At 35.5% G+C, this 15774-nt stretch overlaps 1 protein-coding gene across 4 annotated transcripts in view; it reads right to left on the reverse strand.

The window, feature by feature from the left end:
• The window catches only part of Msr1 (macrophage scavenger receptor 1), a 64023-nt gene that overhangs the window by 17096 nt on the left and 31153 nt on the right, over positions 1-15774 (reverse strand). For 3 of the 4 annotated variants that reach the window (XM_021646993.2, XM_021646994.2, XM_021646995.2), the window contains exons 6-8: positions 14926-15006; positions 10670-10759; positions 8022-8075 (exon numbers count right to left, since the gene is read on the reverse strand). In XM_021646993.2, the coding sequence (XP_021502668.1) occupies positions 8022-8075; positions 10670-10759; positions 14926-15006 (225 nt within the window). Of the gene's footprint in view, positions 1-3425; positions 5927-8021; positions 8076-10669; positions 10760-14925; positions 15007-15774 lie in introns of those variants that run through there. The other variant, XM_021646996.2, reaches the window with a different exon arrangement.

Raw genomic sequence — 15774 nt, forward strand, 5'->3', positions numbered from 1 at the left:
AGAGGTCTCCTGAGAAAATGACCCTGCTGGCACTTCAGTTTTTAAATTCTAAACTGCAGAACTGTGAATAAGACCAACCAGTATATTCCTACAGTATGAGAACACCAGGATGATCTTCTTTTCCACCCTTTCACCTAGGTTTTGTGTTTGGGTATCCAAAATTAAGAGAACAAATGGAAATAATCCAGAGGACAGGAACCTGAAAGAACAAGCTTTTCTGTAATTGTTAATTGAAAAATAAGGGTAGGTTAACCAGACCTGTGGAACAGATAAAAAAACTTCCAAAAGTATTACTTTGTAGCTGGGCACAGAATACCTGAAATCCCAGGAAGCCGAGACAGGAGTATCACAATTTTGAGGCTAGACTTGGGCTACCTAATGAGACTAAGCGCAAAGATAGATAGATAGATAGATAGATAGATAGATAGATAGATAGATAGATAGATAGATGGATAGATAGATGGAAAGATAGAAAGATGAATCTATTATTTTTCTTATTTAAGGGTTTGAGATAATGGTTAATATTGTCAACCTGACAGAAACTACAATCATTTGGCAGAGAAACTTTGGAAATATATATAAGAGGGTCTCTGTAGTGCATTAGAAGAGGTGGGAAGACAAGCCGTAACAGGGAGACATCTACACATGTTCTGGGGTTCCAGGAGTGAATACAAAGGATAGAGTGAGATGAGCAACACTGTTTCTCTCTCTGCTTCCTAACAATGGACAAAAAGTGGCCATCTAGCTATCTAACACTCCTAACTCCAGAACTTCCCAACACCAGTATAAGACACCCTCAAACTCTGAAACCAAACCCTTCCATAAGGTGCTTTTGTCAGAACAATGAGAAAACTAATAGATGCCACAACTCGGTGACACAGCATTTACATTACTGTACAAAGCCTCAGGTTTATTGCCATCCGAAAAAAAGATAGATTTAAAATTTTCAAATTATTCGTTAAGAATCTATTAGATTTCTTAGTAAACATTAATGAACTGCATTGCCCTAGTTATGTTATTGTATTTGGAACATCTATGTCCTATTGATGCATGGATTGTATTCCTGTAGGTGATGCTGTGGTTATCAGAAATAGAGGGTTCAGGGATCACTGTGGAAGAAGAGGTGTAGATTTAGGTAATGGTGGTGGAGGACCACAAGGAAGTGGGGGCTTCTGGATATAGCAGGGCAGCTGCACTTGTCACAGTGGTTTTGAGAGCATACACAATACTTGCTCATGTTCAAGTCTGACCAAATTATACCATGAAGAAGGAAAATTGGGCAAGAAGTCTTATCCCTAGCCAAGAAGTTACTGAAAATTGATGGCTTCCAGGAGAGAGAGAGAGAGAGAGAGAGAGAGAGAGAGAGAGAGAGAGAGAGAGGAGAATCGATATCTCTCTCCTTAAAGTTGATCATGTTCCAGAGGTCATACACAAGAACATATGGGTAACACAACACAAATAAGTCTTAATTCATTTTTAAAGACACCAAGTTGGGGTGGGTATGGAAGCAAGGGTAGATCTGAGAAAAGTTGGGAGAAGGAGGGCAAATGCTATCCAAAAACATTGTATGAAAATTTTTAAAGAATTAATAAAACATTTTAAAAATTAAGATTAGAAGATAAATGTGAATGTCACAGGAGAGAGTTTTATTTAGATGATAGTTTGTACTAGAACATTTAACCATTTTACTGGAGACTAATGAATCATGATATAAACCATATGGATTTTTATGAAAATATTGTGCATAGAAAACTGAATATTTGTGTTCAGTTACACTTGTCAGCCTTCCAAAGAAGTGGAAATTCAGACTCCCACAAAACATCATTAGAAAATGCCACCATTTTGCTACACAATTCATATTAGAGACATTTAAATTGCTCTGTAAATTTCCTGGAATTCACATATTTTACTCTGAAATGTATTATTCAGCATGTGAAGAATTTCAGGAGAAATGCAGTAAGAGTAACTTTAGCATTCTAGGTAGTGCTGAAGAGTGCACAGCTAAAGCCCCAGTGCAAGTGTTGCAGAAATGCCTTGGGCATGTCTTACGTAGTCAAAGCTAACTGTTGTCCCAGGAAACCAATGTTAAGATTCAGTCCCGAAAGGTAGCACACTTCCAGACAAAACAGGTTGAGGAGAGCAAATGGGCTGCCAGCCTGCACTTGTCAGGTGTTTTAATGTGAACACAACAGATAATCTTGTATTCTTATAAAACAGAATTTCTCACTGTAGTATAGAATACAGCGGCTCATACCTAGAGATGGGGTGTGGGCAGATATTCGGTTGCTCAGAGGTTGTGGGAGGACATGAAGCAGCATTCTTTGTCTCTTTTCTTTGTCCAAATCCCTTTACTTACTGGATGAATTTTGAGTTTTCTGCTTCTAATTGTATCTGATGCAGTTGAGGCTCCGACAGTCATTGGGGTGAGGGACTGAACAGGACAAGCCAACTGCATATCCACTAATGATTTAAATCTCTGTTCCTGCTTAAAAGAAGTATCAGCAATGCTACTAAGGACTGCATTCATTGTGTTAGAAAAATGCTACCTGGATTTGTTAACAATTTGGATAACCACAGGAAGCTTTAGACAAAACGCATTGTTGTAATTGGGTAACATTTGTCTAATTTATCAAGAGCCCTTCCTGCTCAGATATACTGTACCCTGTTTTGCTGGCTCACAGCTACTGCTACTGTGAAAAGCACACTCTGGACTTGGAAAAAAAGAAGACACTGTAAGTGCAAAGAAGCATCAAAGCAGCCAGTGATACTGGAAAATGTGAAAACTGAGCCAGTTACTGAAATAAAGATAGACTATTAGCAGGGAGCTGTTCCCAAGGCACATGTAAGTAACACACATTAGTGATAATGGAAGTCTTGAGAGCACTTCCAGGAAGACGGTGTGTCTGAGTAAAAGACTTGAGGGAAAGGATGCAGGCAATATGTGCAGTAGTTACGATGGTGGAAACATAAACAAAGATGACTCAATAGTATACTTTTGGAATTTGACCTCCTCTATACATTTTTTTTTAAATCTCCTTGGAATCTTCCCATTATAAGGCTCATTCTGGAAAATTAAAAACGCTAATTACAAATCTGGTCTCTCTTTCCCCACTTTGATATTGAATATTTGTAGTATACATATACATAAAATATTTGACCAGTGTGGAAGCATTTCCCAGCATTTCAGGAGGATTTGGAAACTGCCCGGCTTGGCTTTGAATTTGTGCTGCTTTCCATTATTAGCAGTTAACCTTGGGTTCCCGTCCACTAAATGCTGATACTAATAGCACTTACCCCAGCGGCTTTCTGAGTATTAGATTTGAAAATGCATCAAAGCACCTGTTACCCAGCAAGAATCCTTTTAATGTTCATCATTATAATTAGTTAATGATGGAAGAAGAGGGTTTAAACTTTCATCAACTGAATGCTTTGAGAAAGACCAGGAGTTTATTTAAGGTTGAGTTGAGTTCTTAGTGTAAATCAAAGCAAATACATTCCTTTCCATATCATTGTATGAGTTTCAAAAGAAGATACTGAAAATTCAAATCCTATCTCTCTCCTTGATCGTGAGCAAAGCATGCTGACATATCACAGATAAGCAATAAGCCTCTTCAGGGTGGTGCCTCACAGTGTTTACTTATATAGTTCCCCTGCTTGACTAAAACACCCTTTCTACTTAGCCTGGCAACAGAACATACCATCTGTCACTTTTCATTATGCATTATAAAAGATGGGATAATTGATGCCTTTGAACAGGGCATTCAGCATCTATTTTTATCTAAAGAGAAAAGCAGAGCTGCTTTCACTTATTTGGAAAGTTCAGACTCCACACTTAACCATTGATGTGTACTTTTGGATGTGAAATTACTTGAGAACTGAATTCTCACAATTTGTCTGCCAGCACATCTGGGATCAGGGCCATTCTGTATGGAGCCAAAATTGTCCACAGCTATGCCTTCTGGCACAAGAAAACAGTCACCCACACTTCACAGCACAGGCCAATTAAGCCACAGGCACAAATCCAATTTTCTCTAGATGTTTTCACAGAATAACTAGTCTGTTAATACTGCAGACAACCAGAATCGCTGGGTAATTCCCTTTTTCTTTTTCCTCAGGACAAGATTTGATCATATCATGGTGGCATGAAGGCAGAGACCTAACTTAGTACCAGTGACAATGCCAATTTGTTGCTGTCCTTTTCAGGACTTCCTCAACAGAAATGTCTTTGGCTCAGGTTCTGTCCTACACAACCCAGACTTTTGTTTTATTAGTTTGACATTTTGTTCTGACCTCTGTCAACAGCTCTGGCCTCTTACAGCTTCTCCTTCTTACAGCTAACACTCCTCTGCTTTGGGGAGACAAACTCATTGATGTGTGATCTGGGCATTCTGGCATTGTTCCATATAACACAGAAATCTTGTCTTATTCTATAACATCCTTTTTTTGCCCCCCAAAAAATATATTGGGCTTCTGGCATTTCCATTTTGCTTTCAGTCCTGATATGATTACAGATTTAATATGTCTGCATTAAAAAAAAACAGCAAATGAATGCTGTGAACTATTCTTATGATTTTAAAGGTCTTCATGATTTTACAGAATATCTTCACACATAATTTGGTCCTCACAACAACCCTGTGAGGTAGGAATTGACATGATCATTTGGCAGAGCAGAAAATGGGAAAAGTGAGATATACAAAGGCTTACAATTAGGATTCTGCTGCTATCTTAATGCTGTGGGCGTTAGAATTTAGTGTTAAAGCATTAAAAAGAAAAAGGGAAAATCCTGAAAAATACTCTCTTTTAACTCAGAGAAGCAACACATGGAATCAATGTGTCATCTTATATCTTTATTATTTCTTCCCCATTTTAACTTACAGAAAATATCTCCATTCCTACTGAAATATTGATTATCTAGTATATATATATATATATATAACATAAAATAAAAATAAATTTAAAAAACTTTCTAGAATAAAAATAAACATTGATTTTTTTTCATGATCAAAATTTTTTGTTTGAATTGGATAGGCAACTATTGAAGTAATGTTTGGCTCTCATTCAAATGTGAAATTATCCAAGTTCAACTGTATCTCTCTCTCCAATACAGATATATATGTGTGTGTGTCTGTGTGTGCTGCTTTGATTTGGAGAATAAGAATGTAGGAAAGTGAAACAAACAATAAAAATAAAGCTATTTTTAATATACTAAGGTATTAAGATTATTTTCCTCCTCTCAATATCTATACAGCTCCATTCTTTTCTTTTTTGTTTGTAACTGGTATATTTATGTCTCTTAGGAGTAATTAGTTCTATAAAGTTAGAAAATATATATTCATAGCTGTTAAGACTGGCTCCAAATAGTGCATGATAAACTTATGCTAAATAATGAATGAATGAATGGATGGATAGATGGATGGATGGATGGATGGATGGATGGACAGATATTTTTCCATTTTCTTCCCTATTTTTATTTAATAAAAAGGGCTTATGCCTAAAGAAACCATATTTAACAAAAATCCATTAAGCTTTTTCCTAGAACGCAGTGGGATTCTGCAAGATTAGGGGAGTGAACAGCAGAAGGTTTGAAGGAGGCAGGAACGTCCCACCAGTCAGCACATGGGGGCATCTAGGTGAAGGGTGACAGAGGATGGGGGTCATTGTAGCAGAGAACATAATGGCACTCATGGCACTGGAGGCCCAAACAGTACTCAGGGTCAGGAGAGGAAGTCATGGAGAAGCCAGGCATGACATGGCACAGGAACCAACGTCATTTGGAGGAGTTGCGAAAGGATCCCAGAAGTCACTTGTGTTGATGAGTTGTCCAGAGGTGAAGGGTCTTTTAAGAAGATGATAGCAGATTGCTCTGCCCAGCCCACCTGATCTTAAAAGGGTCCTGCCCCAAGATGATCAGGGAGTTATACTGATCCTGACATACATGTAAAAGAGGAGATCATGATTACTTTATTATACTTAAATTTTGTCCAAAGTACTCAAAAATATATACTGAACTAATTCAATACAAATTTCAAAGGTCATAATTAAAATGTGGAGAATTAGATAATTCATACACGATAATCTCTAGAACCATTTTGAAGGCACTTGCAAGACTTCAATGCAAAGTGCATACAACCTTTGACCTATTGTTTCTACTTCAAATAAATCCTCTATTTAACAATATTCTCATAAAATGGCATGTGGACGTGTTGAATGTTGCATTGCATTACTAAAGCCAAACCAAAGCATGCAAAAGTTATTGACCATTCAAGAGTAGGGAAATAAACAACTAATTTGTGGTAATTGTGGTGTCTCTGTAATTAGACTAATGTCTACTCACTGAGATAAAAGTGATCAAACCATACGTGGTTACATACTAAACACAGAAAACCAGAACCTATTATGTTAAATGTATAGACATATTATTATTTCTTTTTTTGGAGTATTTTGGAACTGCTTTACATTCTTCTTGGGGATACACGTAGAAGAATTCAGAGGCTGTATTCATAAACATAGCTCTTATCCCTTTCTCAAAGAAAGTACCAATACCAAAATAATCATTCAAATTTGTAAAGTAAATTTCTAGATATAGTTGAAAATGTACCACAAGCACTTGGTAACTGTGGGAAACAGAAAGCACTGAGGCTTTTTAATATAAATACTAAAATTAGAGAAGTTTCTTAGGTGCCAAACTCAACTATGATCAATGTTTCAAGGCTCCAAGAAAGTCTCAGGAAAAAGGATGAGGTCAAGATGGTTTGTATGAAAGTATGAGAAAATAAAGTCAGAGACAAAGAAACATAGAATTGTATGGGCTAGAGGACTATAACAGATCAACTGCAATTAAATGGGACGAAAGAGAAAAGAGATAAAGGAGGCTAACAAGCGTCCAACAGAGAAGTGGCCACCTGAAAGAAAACTCGGGCAAAGGAAATGTGTTTATGTTGACATAATATGTTAAAAGTGGTGAAGAAAGCACTAGATTACTGAACATCTGTCACTCCTATATGTTTTCCAACTTTGAAAGCATCATGGGTGAATTAGACTCCAATGGCTCCTCACAATGATAACCTTATGCTGCCTAACTGTGCCATATGGAGATGGTATTAAGTTAAAGTAGTTATTTTCTGATAACAAAATAATGCTGGTTCCATCATTAAAATGATGACCACACCAGCAAGATTTTGTTTTCATTTTTTAAATAAAGGTATTACCACGATCTGTCCAAATGAGAGGCATGATTGAGGAGAGTGTGGCAATGGTTCACAAACAAAACAAAACAAACAAACAAACAAAAATCTCATAACATGCATTTCACACATAGATTCTCCTGAGAAGACAGGGGAATCACTCTTTGGTTTTATGACCCGAAGTGGGGAATTTTCATTCCTCTTCACAATGATTACATTAATGTATATTCATTCTATAAACATAAAACTTTACTTATGGCCTAGCAAACATTTGCCATGTCAGCTGCTATTCAACATGTAATGTTTGATATCAGAGTTTCGTGCATTTCAATGAAAAGTCTGCATTTCATTAATGATGTGAAATCTATTCCTTTGAAGGTTGGGAAGTCTTGGCTATGGTTGTCCAAATATCTCTATATGAGCTTTGGGTGAGCTCACTTAGTATTTAAGGAGCCCGTGATTGTTTCTATTCATAGGCTTGATTTTTCTTGAGTGGATAGAAATTGACTTGAAAATTGGACCATTTTCTATGTGATGTTTTTTTTCTTTAGAAAATAGTGCTCATCACAAAAAAATAAATAAAAACAAAAAACAAAAAAAAAACAAAACAAAACATCACAGACTACAAATGGGGTAATGAGTTTGAAAGAGTTGTATAATCTAATCTATTTCTTTTACTCCAATTAGCATGTTTATTTGGAGAAAACTGAGGCTTCTACAGAAGCTCTGCAGATCAATGCTAACTTCCTCAAAATTTGTTTCAAGCCTACACCACTAACATCACAGTCTTAGTTTATTACAGAAACCGACACAAGAAACAAGAAGTAATAAACTTACTTGAGGTTCCTGCACTCCCCTTTTCTCCCTTTTGGCCTTTAGGTCCAGGATATCCTTGATTTGGGGGGGGGGGGGAAACAGCAAAAACAAACAAAGAAAAAAATCAGTTCAACCCAAAATGCTGACATCTCATGCTCTTTCTCGCCACTCTTTTTCTCTATTTTTTTTTTTTTTTTTTTTTTTTATGTTGTGGGTTCTGGAGACTGTACCCAAGGTCTACGTAGCATTTGTTGTACCACTGATCCATGGCTCTAAGCACTCCAAACTTGCTTTAAATGGAGCTAGGAAACTGCAAAATAGGATAACACTTTAGAGCACCTTACAGTTAGTGAAATATGATAATCAAATCATGCTGGTAATAACGATGATCCAATTTGAAACACCATTTTGAGTTTGGTATTATGCCATTTAAAATTATTTACAAGGATGTGTGAAATGCTCCCCAAACAGACAAAACTGAAACGTAGTATGATTTTTGCATGTTCATCCCCATTTTTTTTCTTCTTTTTCTGCACTGGCTGCCTGTCGCCACCTTCAAGAGCCCAGCATCTTTCAATTTATCCTAAATCTTGTACTTTTTTTCCCATTGCACCTTTATTTTTTCTGTCTCCGTGTTTATGCCTTTGTAACAGAAACGTCTAATGACTGTACTGACTCCTTTTTAAAAGGTTCATTGTTTCTCAAAACTCTTGTCTAGTCACATTTGGCTATGAGAACCCCACCCATTTACACAGGCATGAAGCTCAAGTGTTGTATGAGAGTCAGCGACTCAAACTTTCAAAACCTTCTAAAGAAGTTTCTGGCCCCTAATTCACCAAACTAAAAAAAAAAAAAAAAAAAAAAAAAAATAATAATAATAATAATAATAATAATTGTAATACAATGTATGAAATACATTGAGACTTGAAGCACTTAAACTGTATAAATTACACTTTTGAAATGAGTTAGTTTTGGGTTTTAAATGTTAAATTCATTAGGATTAATGAAATGCTAAATATTACATATCAGATACCTATGAAGAAAACTAATTTTCAAGTTTCTAATACTTTTTTTTCATTTCATGTGCTTTTTAGTTCTAAGTGAATTATTTCAAGTACCACTAAATTGGCAAAATAATTAAGTAACACAAAATATCCTAACATTTTAATTTGTAAAGATTACTTTTCAATAAACAAAGGTTTAAAATCTAAAATGTGAAGGGAATGGGAAGGGTTAAAGACATTTGTGATGGATCGATTTTATTCTTCACAGAGGAGTCACATTATAAAACTCGATTTCAGAAATTCTGCTTGAATTTGGTGTTGAGAAGGAAAGAAGAAATGCACAACCGCTGAGTGTTTCTGTAGAGCAATACCTTCCCACGTGTGCCATACAGAAGAGGACCCGAGCCCTAAGGACACCCTGTGATCTGCCCGGCCGTCGCAGCCTCTCCTCCAGCTTCCTGCCATCTATGGGTATATTTCCTGTCTCCATCGCTTTCCCTTTTCCAGAGGTGAATACACAGTTGAAATCATCAAGTTGATAGTATTTTCAGATTAGCTTCCTTGAGTTGGCAATCTTCATTTAAAATTTCTCCATATCATTTTGTGGCCTGGTTGTTTATTTCCCTTTGTCGCTGATTATGATTCTGTTTTCTCCCTTCTTCACAGTTTGTTTATGTATTCAACATAGTGTAGGTTGGTGGGAGGTAGGATGGAGAGCTCAATGTGTTTAGGTGGATCGCTGGATAGCCTGGGGACTGAGACACTGTTCTTTAATGCTGACGAAGATATAATATTGTACACTCGTCAGGCCCCACACAATATGGGACAGAAAGAGTACGTTTCCTAATGTACTCAATAGACTTGTTAACAATGATGAGCCACTGTTAGTTTAATACTTGTGTCAAATGTCCCCTCAGGGCAAGGCGTTGCACTTTGAGACAGCTGTGCACTTGCTGAGAGGTGTGTGGGAGCAATCTGCTTGCTCTGATATGTTCCTATGAGCCCAGGACTACTCTCAGAGTTGTATCTATTAAACCTACCTTAACAGTATGGACTGTGCTCTCCTGGTGTTACTCCCATTTAAGCATGGGGGAAAAAAAGCTTATTCTCTACTAATGTTCCCGTATGAAGAGCACAATTCAATATCTTCTGTTCGTGTAACCAGTGGCAATAACAATTACTATCTGTGCAGAAGCTGAAATGCTGACCAGTGTTGGTGCTTATTAACTAAGAAATAAGAGGAACTCACTTCTTTTGTTATGAATATTTTTTTCAGCTGGGACTTCCTTGGCCAGTTGTGTTTAAAAATCTATTTATACTGCCACTTTTTCTTAGTAGTCTTTCTACTCTCCTTACTGCAGTGTAGACAGTATCCTTCATATGGAGCTATGACTAAGCAAAATGTGTAGATCCTGTGTGTGGGTTTGTATTCATATGATGCTTGTATAGAACTATTTTCCTTTCAGGCATACATTTTTGTGTGTGTGTGTGATGTGCAAAACTTGATTTTAAATGATTTTAGACTATACAGTTAACTATGGGAGTTATTTATACTGCTATTTATACTGAGGAAATTATTAGTTATGCAAATATTTAGAATAACCATTGATAATCCAGTGTTTGTTTGCTTTTTGTATTATAACAACATGCATAGCATTATAATACCTGATCTCCCAGCCTTTCCTGGTGCCCCGGGGTATCCCCGACTTCCCTGGAGGCCAGTTAGTCCCCGATCACCTTTAAGACCTGGAATACCTGTGTGGTTAATAAAGAAAACAACAATGTCTGACAATTTATTTTTGAACACATTTGAGCACCCAGTAAGTGAAGTAAGTGGATCTCTAAGGAGATTATGACATCTTTCTTAGCATTCATGCGTTCAATTGAAAGATAATATTTTTAAAATGGCTTAAACATATTTCATTGAGTATGTTATAGATAATTAATAAAATGCAGATTGTCAGTATTTTTTAGCTTTTTTAAAACACTATTTTTTAGCTTTAAACAGAAAGTTACTATAATCAACTAGAAAATTTTGAATGGCAGGTATTTCTATAGCCAGGATGATGAAATTTTGAAACTTGAATTTTTAATTTTCACATTAGTAAAAATTACATGCCAAAAGAAGTGTCCATTAGTGTTTTTATAACAATATACTTGAATTACTAATGGCTATGAAATACACATATATATCTTTAGATTTTTAAAATGAAATCTAAAAATTATGTTATTTTGCCTCATGTCTCTAAGGTAACTATGAAAACTCCACACAAAAGAAAAAAAAAACCTACTACTATGGAATAAACATTTATTGTTGAGCTAAGCAAGTTAACATAAGCTAACATAAAACAGTATGTGTCCTGTTTTGCATTGTTTCCAGTATTATTATCAGTTCACTGAGACTCCACTAATGCAATGTTCATTTGGATGGTCCTTGGAGGCACATTAGGAGAAATTGATCATACTTCTTTCTTCCCTGTCAAACTTTACAAATATTGTCTTTGTTTACAAGATCCACGAAGCAGAATTTACATGTATCTAATCTACCAAAAAATATTTTCTGTGAATTTATAGGCATACATGCCACCAGATAAGTTGTCTTCCAAGAAATGTTAAGGTTAAGAAATATATGATGACAAATAGATAAGAGCTATTATTCAACTCATTACAAAACTGTGATTCCAACAGAAATCAAGCATATGATCTAAATAAGTGGTGTTATATAGTAAAGGTGAGCCATTATAAATCAACATCCTTATGCAACTAATAAAACTTTTATATGTACTACTTTATATAGACTATATTATGGATACCAAATGTTCATGTTCTGTAGTATCTGTTCACTGGATTTTTAAGGTATGTGAGTTGAAATGGCTTAAGTTATTCAACCAGAGTAAACTAATATTTACACCTTCTTACATCATGCAGCCAGACATCTAAACTTAAGTTATTGAGAAATGTGGTTCATAGCTAAGAGAATATTTTAGGCTGTGATAGCAAAGGTTTGGTGGTGTTCTTGAGAGGTAAAGGGGATCTCAAAGGGCACAGATCTCATCCATGGATTCATCACCTATCAGAGCAAGACTATACTATTAGAGCAAGACTAATAGGACATAACTTATCACTGTGTAAGCTTCATGAAAGCCCACTATACCTTCTTCCTTGTTCTCCATTCAGTATCACATGCAGCAAATGCCCAGTGTGTATTTTTAGAGTAAACAGCAGTAGCAATAGCAGTAGAAATTCTCTCAATATATTTTCATGGGACTGGTACTACAAAATGACTTCTATTATATTGTCTTAGGAAAAAGCACATTTTAATCTATTAGGTACTCCAGAGAATATGTAATAATTATAATGCATTGACTATTCAGGGACCCTAGGGTAACCACTAAAGTTTATAAAATATTTATATCATGGCTGTGGGAGTAGGTGTCTGTTAAGCTGAATTTAATGAGTTAAATGGCAGTATATATGGGCTTATGAAAGTGGAAGCATTATGATTGATCTCCATCTATATTTTAGTTTCCAATTTTGCTACAACATTTGAAGCAACAAGACAGAAAAATGAACAGAATATAGAAATTAAATGATAAATCTTACCTTGTCTTGCAGTTTGCATAGTTTTTGTTGTCGTGGATCAAATTAGAGAGCAACATTCTACTTGAAAGGGTTATCTACCAAAAACTATAATTAACTTTTATATGAGGGAACTGCATAGTGTCTATTTATGTAAATGACCAGTCATTGGAAACCAACCAAACCCTTGTTTTATCATTTATCTTGACTGCCAACTTGATTGGATCTGAAATTTGACTAAATGAGAAGCCCCTTTGTGTGTGTTTGGGGCACAGGGTCCTGTGAGGGCAGGTCTAACAAGAATTAACTGAGGGGAAACCCCTCTCCTAGAATGGGGTTTCATTCCAGCAACAGCACAGTCATAAAATAGCATTGAGGATTAAACAGTTCTGCACGCTTCATGACTTTGCCTCTTGCTGGCAAGTGTTTATCCTGCTGTTATGGCTACTGCTCTGCTGCTGTTGCTGCTGCTGCTGTGGCTAGCATTCTTTGTTGACAGCGGACTCCAGCTTCTTGAGTCTCTACCATAAATTGAAGAACAGCTACTCTGCAAGAATATCCCAAGCTTTTAACACCAAATTAGGTCAGCTGAAGCAGTCAGCATTATGAACTCGGTAACCAACCAGTTCTCTGCCTACCCAGTGTGAAAACAAAGTTGTTGGATTATCAGTCCCTATTGTATAAGCCAACCTAATAATTCTCTTTTTATAATATTCATGTTTCTGTTCCTCTGGATAACTCTAATTAATTTTGTAGGAGACACAGTGCATTAGTTTGACATGGTATCTGTTTATACTGGTAACAAAAGCTGAAAGTCTCAAATCCCAATCTATCTCACATATGCACAGTGCAGAAACAGCTGAAATAATGCTTTCAAGGTGATAGTTCGTAGAGCAAGTCATGGGATTCACCGACTTTCTATGCTTGTACTAGATGGCTCTAGCAATTATGCTTCATGGTGGGGGGGGGGTAGTTTCTTACAGATCTTTATCACGGCAACTTTGACAAATACAATAATGTTGGCTGCTTCTCCTGCTTAAAATATGAATGCATTTTTTCTCAAGATGAGTAGAGCCTTCAAAAAATTAGAAGGACCTTGCTGAATAAAAACACTTATCTGCCACTAATGTCAAAAGGACACACTCACTGCCTTACAGAAAGATTAACACACACTATTTACAGATATAGGTTTTATAAGATAAATGATAGATAAAGATTTTGACATATTTTAAAAAATTAAGTACTTTTTAGGTAGGTGTTATTTATCTTTAGGTATTTTTCCTCATGTAACTTCAGTTAGTCAAAATATTTATGAAAAGAACATTTTATTTCATCTAAGAGAGAAACTAAGATGGAGTCCAAAGTATTGAGGTAAATGTTGGGTCAGTTAGCCATTCTAATTATATTTTGACCATTTAGTCTACTTTCAAACAGTGTGCATGGAATTTGTTTTCAAAGTATGATATTTGGATAGCATGATAATCACATTATTGTTGCTGTTGGTTCCATAGTTTTGAACAAAGATAGTACATGCTTTCTTTCTTTTTGTGGCTTCCATTATCTTCTTCCAAAACACTGTTTTTAAGACTACAACATACTCAGAAAAAAATAATTTGGAACAATTTTTCTCTAAGTAAAATATGATACAGAAAGTGGCTGAAAGCCCCGGGAGGGGGGGTTACTCAGTCTTGACTTTATTTACTTTCTCATTCAGTGAGTTTAAGGAAGAATAGTGTAGTCAACAAATATGTAAGAACTATATTCTATATTTTGTGATTTGTTAATATATCCCTATATCTTGAAAATTTATAGCTTGAAAATCAAACAAATATGGAGGTGAATTTTTTGTTGTTCTTTTTTACACATCACCTTATTTGTATTATTTAATGTATGTAATATCTCCCAGAACCCTTCAGGCTCATCAAGTCTCATGTAATAACTCTGGCTAAAACATTAAATAGTCTACAAAAACAGTAATTAGTGTTTGGGCTAGAGAGATGACTCGATAGTTAAGAACAATGACTGCTCTTCCAGAGGACCCATGTTTAATTCCTGGGACTACAACGGAACTTAAATTGTTCTTCCAGATCAGGTACACTCTTCATGTCTCTGAGGATACCAGGCATACACATGATGCATAGATATATGTGTGGCAAAAAATCCATAAACATAAAATAATACATACTTTAAAATGAACTAGTGCTTTCCATTCAGTGTAAAGATTTATAAACACACACACACACACACAGAAAAGATGAAATAGCTATTCTTCCCTAAGTACAAACATGAATACACGTCACTCAACTTCATAGCATATGATGAAATGATCACTATATCTTTACCTCTTAAACCTGGACTACCAGGTGGACCAACTTCTCCTCTGAGTCCTCTGTCTCCTTTTTCACCTCGGGGTCCAGGAGGCCCTTTAAAAAATTACAATTACTGAGTATAATTATAAAGAATTCATAAGTTTTTTTTATTTATCAAGACAGTTATATGAAAATCCAAAGATTTCTGTTTGCTGTGCATTAACACAAAATGAATAACTCTGATATTTCTAAATGCCTGAGTACTCTGTTGTTGAGAATTATAAGAGCTTCATCTAAGAAAGATGTCACCCCCTTAAATTAAATCACTTAAACATGTGTTAAATATTGTGTGGGGTTAACACTTCACTAGGTTCTCAGAACTGGTAGCAGAGAAAGAGATACTGTAATGGCACAAAATGTCATCAATGTTGTGCCCATACTAAAAACTTATGTTTGAAATATATATATATATGTATATATATATACATATATATATATGTATATATATATATATATGAGAGAGAGAGAGAATGGGTGTATCAGAAGAAATTAATGGATAACATAAATTTGTAAGACAGCAAGTAGGGCATAAGGAAACAGCTAGAGGGAGAAAATGGAATGGGAAAATTAATGCAATTAAATTTTAAATAAAACATCTTTAAAACAATAAACTATGTGTTGATAAAACTAAGACATTCTCTTTCTTGGTAGAATGAGTAAAATGTAGAAAGATCATGTAATCATGTAGACCAATTGCAAGTGTGATGCAACATACAAAACTGGGAAATGATGTTTTATATTAGGAGTTTTAAGAGAGATATTAATATATCTTATTAAAAATATGTGCAAGAAATATTAGGAAGATTTGTGGATGTTCTTCAC

The sequence above is a fragment of the Meriones unguiculatus genome, chromosome 4 (assembly GCF_030254825.1).
Source record: "Meriones unguiculatus strain TT.TT164.6M chromosome 4, Bangor_MerUng_6.1, whole genome shotgun sequence".
In the NCBI taxonomy this organism is placed as follows: domain Eukaryota; kingdom Metazoa; phylum Chordata; class Mammalia; order Rodentia; family Muridae; genus Meriones; species Meriones unguiculatus.